The 9128-nt window shown below is 42.4% G+C and overlaps 1 protein-coding gene across 1 annotated transcript; it reads left to right on the plus strand.

The window, feature by feature from the left end:
• The first annotated feature begins 900 nt into the window (after positions 1–900).
• Positions 901–8789, plus strand: LOC123408750. The gene is made up of 7 exons (XM_045101797.1): positions 901–913; positions 1004–1108; positions 7047–7197; positions 7282–7364; positions 7468–7550; positions 8485–8602; positions 8701–8789. The coding sequence occupies exons 1-7, from the start codon at positions 901–903 to the stop codon at positions 8787–8789; spliced, it is 642 nt and encodes a 213-aa protein (XP_044957732.1).
• Positions 8790–9128: the final 339 nt, after the last annotated feature.

The following is a 9128-nucleotide window of genomic DNA, read 5'->3' on the forward strand; positions in this document are numbered from 1 at the left end:
TTTTACAATACACTCTTGATAGTTGCTTCATAAACACACATGTTTTTAACACTTCAAAATTACTTTTAGTGTTACATATCTCACAACAATCAAAACGCAGAACTACCGTTCCCACGGATCATGTAGCAAACACCGTTGGATGCTTCGAGATGCAACGGCAGCCATCAATCCCACCCCCTCTCACCCAGTAGCCCTATCCTCTCGTCCCTTCTCCCTCACGCAGCCGCCACCCCGAACCCTAGCGCCCCAACCACATCCCCATTCCACAACCAAGCCAGAGCGCCCGTCTCCTCCCCCCCCCACGCCGCCACACCCCGAACGCTAGTGCCCCAGCCAGCGAGCGAGCGACAGCCATGCCGGCAGACGCCAAGATCCGGTGTGGGGAGCGCTAGGAGGACGACGGGGGCGACCTCGACTTCCTGCTGTTGCCGCGGGTCGTCTTCGGATCGGGGGAGCGATTTGATGTGATAGGCAAGAGGAGGAAGCAGTTCCCGGAGGGAGGATTTGACTGGCTTCCTTCGACGAGGAGGAGGAGTCGCAGCGCCCTCTTCTCCCACCCTCTCCGTCGCCAGGTTCCCATCTGCCACTGAACCCACTGACCCACACATCTGATCCCATCTGCGATCTCGTCCGTTATGGTGTGAATAGCAGTAGTACCATCACCTCGCGCGGAGCAGCTCGTTTGTGCTGCGTGGGGGAGGGGGAGGGTGGGGCGCGGAGCACCAGCAGCAGTAGCAGCACCTGGGGCGAAGCAACTCATCGGTGTTGCGTGGGGCGGGGGAGGGTGGAGCGCGGAGCACACTAACGCCGACGCAGGTGAAAATCTCACTCCTTAATTCTCGCCTAGCTTCCTTCCTGGTTGCCGACTGAGAAAACAAGTATGGATTTATGCTTTAATCCATGGATTCATGTTGTACACTCACTCTTTAATCCATGGACTTGTTGTCGCAAGCGGTGAATTATCAAACTTTACTGAACGCCTTTTTTTACTGAACTGAAACAGGGTTCGACGTTGATGAGACTTCGGTCGATGGTCGAGACGACATCGAGGGGCTGGATGCTACAGCTGCACACATAGCGAACCTACTTTCGTCCGAGCCTTCTGATGGTACTAACTTCAGAACCAAAAATATTTCATCGTTAAGACAATATGTCAACATGTTATAACTTGAAAACACACACAAGAATCTCAAAGCCTAGTATTGCACTACAGGAATCGAGCATTTTGCCGTGAGGACGCTACAGACGGCAAAGAGCGAATTACAGTCGGCAATAATTTTTCCGTCAGCCCATGACGGCAAATAATGTCGTCAGACCATGTGCCCGCAAAGGGCGTCTTTGCCGTCAGCGGCCGGGACAGCAGATGGCAAAATGTTTGCCGTCAGTGGAATTATGTTTATGTCAGCTACTTTGGTAGACGGCAAAAAAATGGTCAGAAGACGGAACGACCTAGCTAACGGACGACGTTAGCCTTTTTTTCCGTCTTCCTCACCCCGTACATGACAGCAAAATATGGCATTTTTTTGCCGTCTTCCTAACCTATACATGATAGCAAAATATGGTCTATTTTTTGCTGTCTTCCTAGCCTGTACATGGAAGCACAATATGATCTATTGTTTGTCGTCTTCCTAGCATGTACATGACAGCAAAATATGACATTTTGTTTGATGTCATGAACATGACAGCAAAGAGCATAAATAGACATAATTCATACAACATATATATATATATATCATAATCCATACAACATATGTATATATATAACATAATCCATACATCATATATATATATAACATAATCCATACATCATATATATAACATCCATAATCCATACATCATATATATAACATCCTTAATCCATACAGCATATAACACATCCATAATCCATACATCATATATATAACATCCATAATCCATGTCATAATATTTGGCATTACTATATATATCTACATCATATATATAGCATCATATATATAATCCATGTCATAATATTTGGCATAAAATTTGGCATTACGATAAATGTCTTCATGTGAATACCGTAGTCCAAAGAACATCCGTATGACAACCTACAAGATGAAGTCATGCACATATGTCAGATTTTGGCACACAATAAATAAAGGTTATCCAGTTCTTACTCATCTAAATAAAAGGCAGCTAGATTACTCATCTAAATAAAAGGCAGCTAGATTACTCATCTAAATAAAAGGCAGGTACTCATCTAAATAAAAGGCAGGTATTCATCTAAATAAAAGGATCATGTGTAAGTATTCTTTTTTTATCACAAGTAGTTGTTAGTTGTGCTAAATAAAAGACAGAACTTGAGAATGTCTCCCCATCACTAGGCCGGACTGCTATTTACACAAGAGAGTCGAGAATAAATGAGTTGCCTAGGCAAGAGCATAATTCTCATTCATCATTTTTCTCATCTTAGTGAGATTCTTTCTAAACTGAGCCGAGAGAAATCGAAGGCCTCCCACTCCTCCTCTGTTTATTATCTATTAAACGAGGTGCAAACTCTCTCCTGATTATTAATCTGATTACTAGGCATCTAAGGATAGGTCATTAGCTTGCATTTCGCTGGTTTGGGAGTATGTTTATCCAGCCGTCGTCGTACTGGTCTAACTGATGACTAGGCATTTAGGTTACATGATCGTATGGTATGGCATGGTTGCTTGTCAATACAGGAGGTAGTTATACTCTACAGACTGCTATAGCACGTAGCATCCTGGAGAGGCCGAGAGGACTTGTGTGCAAGACATGGCTGCATGTATTGAGTGGCCGTTTTTGTAGGCAGATTAGTCCCTTGAGGTTAGCTTAGTTAGGTGTACTCAGGTCAAAACTATAGTAAAACTACAATGACCAAATGAACCGCTGGTTTTGGCGAAACAGAGAAAAACTGTAGTTTTGAAAAACCAAAGTATTGATTGGCACGCCTTGAAAAACTGAGGTTTTGAATTACCACAATTTAAAAAAAAATTGTGTTGCCAAACTAGGCCTTAGTCTATTTTGATACTGCAATCCGACATCCTGCACCCGACCTCTTTTGTCAACATATCTTGCAATGCATGTTTCTGTTCTTGCCAGAAAGTGGATTACCCTCTGGAGCTTGATGTCTATGAATCCTACTCCGATGAGCTGAAACTAAAACTTCAAACTCCTCGACAGGTAGCCCTCTGGTCATTATTCAAATTTTAAGTTACCAGCGCATGTTCTAGACATAGGGAGTTATCTTCTCCTGTGAAGAGTGCAAGCATTTTTTTCTTGTCGGAAGATGAATGGTTTACAATTCCACAAGTAACTAACGACGATTCAGAATTACGACAGTCTACATCCCAGAAATAAGCAAAGTACCAAACTGACAACACCAGCAGATGCTAGATAACACAAGTACTACACCTCCGTCCGGAATTACTTGACGCTCAAACGGATGTATCTAGCACTATATGTTTGAGCGTCGAGTAATTCTGGGCGGAGGGAGTAGATAGTTAACTATTAAACAAAGAAGCAACTACCATGAGAGGTAAATATTATGAAGAGAAATGACCTTGAAAATATGAGAGATAGAGAGAGAGAGCAACCTGCAACAACCATGTTGGGTTGTACGTGATGGTCAAAGGAGTTGTGCGACAAAGTAGGCGACCACATCGAGCGCCACCGGTAGCTAGTCAGAAGAAATAATAATTAGGCTAAGACGTTTATCACAATTACTCATTTTCGTATCAGTGAATTAGATAAACACCATATGGCAAAAGACAGGTTAATGATCATTAAAGTCCGGTAAATACACTATCGGAATAGGTCATTGATTTGCATTCGTAAATCATGAGTCACCCACACCACAACAGACTTGTATGAACTAAACACAGAAAATGCTGATTAAATAAAATATAGACAGCCCTCTCGAAGTTTAGATTGCACACAACTATTTCAGCAAGTGATCTAGCAGGCTAACATTACAAATTTCTGATTAGGTAAACTAGTCGCCAACCCGTGCGACCTGCACGGACTAGTTACTTGGTTTAAATGAGGAACTATATTGGATATACAAAGAGATATTGTATATAAATTTAGATAAAATATGGAACCATTTTTCTTGTATTAGAACCATGTGGTACATAAATATACATGCGATGCGCTTTTTTTGGAGGCAAAAAATCTTACTTTATTTGGTAGTAGCAGAATGCATATAAAAATCAACCAAATAGTTTTCTTTTTGTGATGAGATTCTCTTGCAAATCATGTAACGGAAAGACTTTGTTTCTGACTTCTATTTTAACTTCACTGTTATCTTATAATAACCAATTCCACATTTATGATACATGTAACAAACCTACTCAGGACTGAGTGTTTGCTTATATCCCTTTTCCAAGAGAAGTTATCTGAAGTCGTGCGGAAAATACAGTATGCAAGAATGAGATGCAGAAACAATTCTTAAATCATTGACGTTAGAAAGAGCAGCAATCTTACAAAATTGACCCCGTATATAGAGCATATGGACAGCTCGTTCGGCAAGAAACACATATAAAAATAGCATGCGAGTCATTTAATGGATTATAAAGAAACACATATAAAAACTTACAATTTTCATGTGGAATAAAGGACAACACCAACAGTTGCAAATTTTCATGGTTAAATAGTTTCTTTTCACCGAATAAATTTTACATAATACAGTAGAAAATGTGCAGGTTCTTTTGGAAACAAAATGGAGATGTAGAGCCTCAAATCTTCATCATTCTAACAATGGCTCAGTGTCTCACAGCAGTTTATCGGCTCCTCTAGCAACTATAGCACACAGATTTTCCATGTTTGTAACAATAAATTCTGAAATGTGTTTTTTATGCATTTAAAAAGTATTCTCACATTTATGCGATCATCTCCTGGACTGTAATGAAACATTTGTTTTTCTACTTTCTCTAAACATGGTTCATGTCTATTGTAACAATGAAACCCACAACTATATATACTACTGGCACCATTATTCATGAACCATGTCTTACACGTGAATAGTTTTATTATTATTATTCTTCATGATGTTGCACGTGGATCTTAGTAACTATAAAATCTTCCCTCCTGCACCTAAGTTGCTGCTTCTTTTCAGAAGACCTGATTTAATCTGTTTAATTCGGTGTGGCTAATGATTGAATACAACATTAATATGTTTTTTGACTCACTGTTATTAGTTTATAAGCTTTGCTTGATATTTTTTATTAGTACTTGGGATGAAGGCCTGTAGTACAAATATTTAGGGAATGAAGAAGACCCACCAAATAAGCTCAATTTACTTCATGCATGTATTATCCAAAATCCAACTACTTTATATGGTAGGACCCTGTATCCAGCTACACCACTGGTCAACAATCCACTCCCAGCACTCCCCCTTATCGACACACCATCTAGGAGTAACCTAATTGATCATTTGCATCTCATATACGCCAAAAAGAAATTAAGTGCCAACCAGTTGAGGAAATAACAAGGATGAACATGATTTATTTACCTCCATGTACTCCTCCTTCTCAAGAAAGATTTTCGTAGCTGGTGTCTTAGTAGCCATCTTATAGCCCAGAGATGCCTTATAAGAACGGACGATAATAATGCGCGTATCATATAACATATTGCGCACAAGATACTAACAATGAATGTTGACATTCGCTTGTGCCTCCTCCAACTTTCCATCCTCGCATCTATAGAAATCCTGCAATAAACGTGATCAAACTAGATTAGAAATTAACTAGCTATGGATTATATAAAAAATGTGAATTAAACTTAATAGTTACCCAAATTTCATGCTTGATGTTTGTGAATTAAACTTAACAGGAGGAGGAGGACTACTACGGCGACACCGGCCCGCCCAGCCCCAGCAGCAGAAGCTACGCCAACGAGCGGGAGAAGCAACATCGCCTCCAACACCGGCGCTTCCTGCAGCATCGAGGAGCTCAGATCCCCTCCCCCTGGGTCGGTTGATCCTCTGCAACGTCCTACTCCTCCTGCTGCATCGAAGGTCAAGAATGTCTTGCTCCTGCTGTTGTTCATGCTCCTCCGCCCGGAGCTCCCCTGACCTCTCCACGACCATCTCTGTAGAGATGAAGGGAGAGAGGATGGAGTGAGGAAAAGAGGACTAGGTGAGGAAGAGAGGATGGGGTGTGGAAGAGTGGAGGGACTTACCTGTCGGGAAGACGGGGGCGTGGCTCGGGGTCGAGGGGCGCTACGGGGACGGGCGCGGCCGGCCTTGATCCTAGGGGGCGGCTGGAGGCGCGACCGGCCCGTCTCCTCGCTCGCGGTGGGGCGAGAATGGAACGGCGGGATAGCCTACCCTTCCACCATGTCGCGTGGACCAACGGCGACGGCAACCGGTGAGGGCGACGGCAGCAGCCGGGAAGGGCAGCGGTGGCAGCTACGGAGGCCGGCGGTGACAGGCGACGTCGGTGGGGAACCCTAGCTAGCAGCGGCAGGGAGAGAAGAGGTCACGGGAACTGTTTTGGTCCGCTGTCGCTGCGGTTTTCATTTTAATTTTTTCACTGTGTACGGGAACTTTTTTAGGATCTGGGTGTCGCTTGTTTTTTCCTTTTATTGTTTCACTCTTTGCCGTCATCGACATACCGTAGCGGATGGCAAAGCGCCCTTGTTGCCGTCAGCTTGCACAAATACAAGTAAGCAAAAATGCCTGTCCTTCTAGGTCCGTTAACAGCAGCCGTAGACAACCTTTTCCGCCATCCGTGGCGTAAGAGACGGCAAAAATGCTACCTTTGCCGTCATCTGTCCAACTAGTTGACGGCGAAACTATCTTTTGCCGTGTGTTGTTTTTCCCCGTCTGTTTTTTGTGATTTTTGACGATAGTATTTTTGTGTCGTCTGCCCATGACAGCAAAGTAATCGTTTGTCGTCTACCCCGAAGATTTGCTGACGGCAAAGATGATACATGTCCGCAAAATTGTTGATTCCTGTAGTGTTGTGTTGTTGTCCTGTTGGTTCATTAGACTGCAACTCAACACATTTGGCAGAACCATGAAAGTATATGACTAACTGATTGTTGGCAATTTGTGCATGCAGTGAAGGTTGGGATCGGCGGCTTCAACATGGGTGCAGCAGCCTCCCTGCACTCGGCAGCATGCTACGCCCACGACAAATTCAGCAGCGGCATCCCCTACCTGATCACGCTCAGCGTGGTCGTCAGCTTGAGCGGTTGGCTCCCTTGCTCAAGGTCAGTCAGTCATATGCCAAAAAACACCAGACACTTGTGCTTGTAATACTGTATCACAAACCCTGATGATGTTGGTGAATTAAGGACGCTGAGGGGCAAGATGGAGGACTCACACATGGCAGCAAGAAGAGCCAGCTCCCTTCCCATCCAGCTCAGCCATGACAGGGGTAACAAACGAGCAAACCTGCAGGCTAGCTGTTGATTCGAAGTGGAGTAACTCAAAGATGAATTATTACACTACTTGTCACTCAATGACCTCTGCTCGTGCAGCGGACGAGGTCGTGCCCTACAGGAACGGCGAGCGGTTGACCGACTTCCTGCGCTCCTCGATTGTATATATATATACTCAGCAAGTATATATATATGATTGTATGGTACTTTGTTTGACAACAAGTCCATGGATTCGACTGTGCCCAGCCGTGAGTGTCATGGTTGGACTGTTTGATCGTCATCTTTGGTTCCGGTGGTTTCGTTGACCGGAATTCAATTACAACCAAAATTTCTAGACCGCGACCTACATGCATAAATGGTTTGGTTGATCCTATGTGATTGTGGTTAGATGATAAAACTGTTGTCTATCTATAGATAAAAGTATATCGTCTATCTCTAGTTCGCTCACAACAAGCCTTGATCATATGCTTATACATATCCATGCCTTAATTTGTCCAGCACAAGAACGGTAGCTGTTAATTTGATTCAGTTTACTTAAATTGCAAGCACCGCGAGATTCAATCCGATGTTGTAGATTCTTGATAATTCCTGCATCATATTATTATTATGGACCCATGTTCTGCCTTATGGGTCTGAGTCAAGCTGATTCTCATTGTACTGCATGTGTATGTTATTAGCCTTACAATGTATCTTCTGCAGTTCAATCGACTTGTCGCACAAATCTTCTTAATTTACACTGGAAATAAATCCTAACAGTTAAGTTATTTATTGTCTTCGAGTTCCACGTTTCATTATCGCTCCGCGGTTATTATTTGTAAATTCTGAACTATAGATTTATTGTTTGTCATGGGGTTTAGATTATTTATATGTCTTTGTTATTGATGGTTAATTTTAACTGCAGAGCACCGAAGTCTTTGTTCTGTCACCCTTGTTCTGTTCATAGACCCTCTAACTTGGTCAATTAAAGATGCTTTGTTTGTAAATTTTCAACATGCATACCTATCAAAGAATTTTTATACTGGTGCTCTTTGTCTCATGACTTTGTTAATAGATTGATATGTTCATGTAAGCCTCTTACTTGTTGACTTATCCTACTTGCAATTTCCAATTATGCAGATGCAGATCTTTGTGAAGACGCTCACCGGCAAGACCATCACACTAGAGTTCATGGACAGCAACAGCTTCACGACACCGTTGCAGCAGCAGGTAGAGGAGGAGGAGCAGTACCATTTCCGTTCGTTCTCTTATGTAGTAATTCTGGATACTTAGCTGGGTGTGTTATCACATGATTTAGTTTAACTGCTCATATAGTTGAACCTGTGAAACATGCAGCAACCTCGACGCTGCAGTCTCTTTTCTGTATATCTGATGTGATTGTCACAATTCTGGAACAGAACATTCCATACACCTATCCATTTTAGTTTCTTATTGTAGTTCATGATATACTTAGATTCCTAAGCCAGACGTACCAAGACGAGTCTATCATCTTGGTACCTAATGATATATATCATCTTGGATGCGAGATCATGCTGTTATTTCAATACCTGCAATGTTAGTTCACACTTTTTTGTAAATGTTGTTATTTAAATACCTGTAGTGTTAGTTCACATCTTATTCTTATTTTTTGCATAGGTGAAGTACAAAGCCTAGTGTGAAGCTATGAAGCGTATCAACAAAGAGTAGCATATGTATTGTAATAGTGGGCAGTAGTCGGTATATCTGGGTTGTGGTGTAATTTAAAGATTGTAATAGACAAATAT

The sequence above is a fragment of the Hordeum vulgare genome, chromosome 7H, assembly GCF_904849725.1.
Source record: "Hordeum vulgare subsp. vulgare chromosome 7H, MorexV3_pseudomolecules_assembly, whole genome shotgun sequence".
Classification (NCBI taxonomy): Eukaryota; Viridiplantae; Streptophyta; class Magnoliopsida; order Poales; family Poaceae; genus Hordeum; species Hordeum vulgare.

What these genes read in the sequence shown, in the direction of transcription:
- LOC123408750 (XM_045101797.1), top strand. An exon ending in GGTTGGCTCCCTTGCTCAAG is followed by an intron (nt 7,198 to 7,281) that starts GTCAGTCAGTCA and finishes TGGTGAATTAAG; the next exon opens with GACGCTGAGGGGCAAGATGG. An exon ending in CCAGCTCAGCCATGACAGGG is followed by an intron (nt 7,365 to 7,467) that starts GTAACAAACGAG and finishes CTGCTCGTGCAG; the next exon opens with CGGACGAGGTCGTGCCCTAC.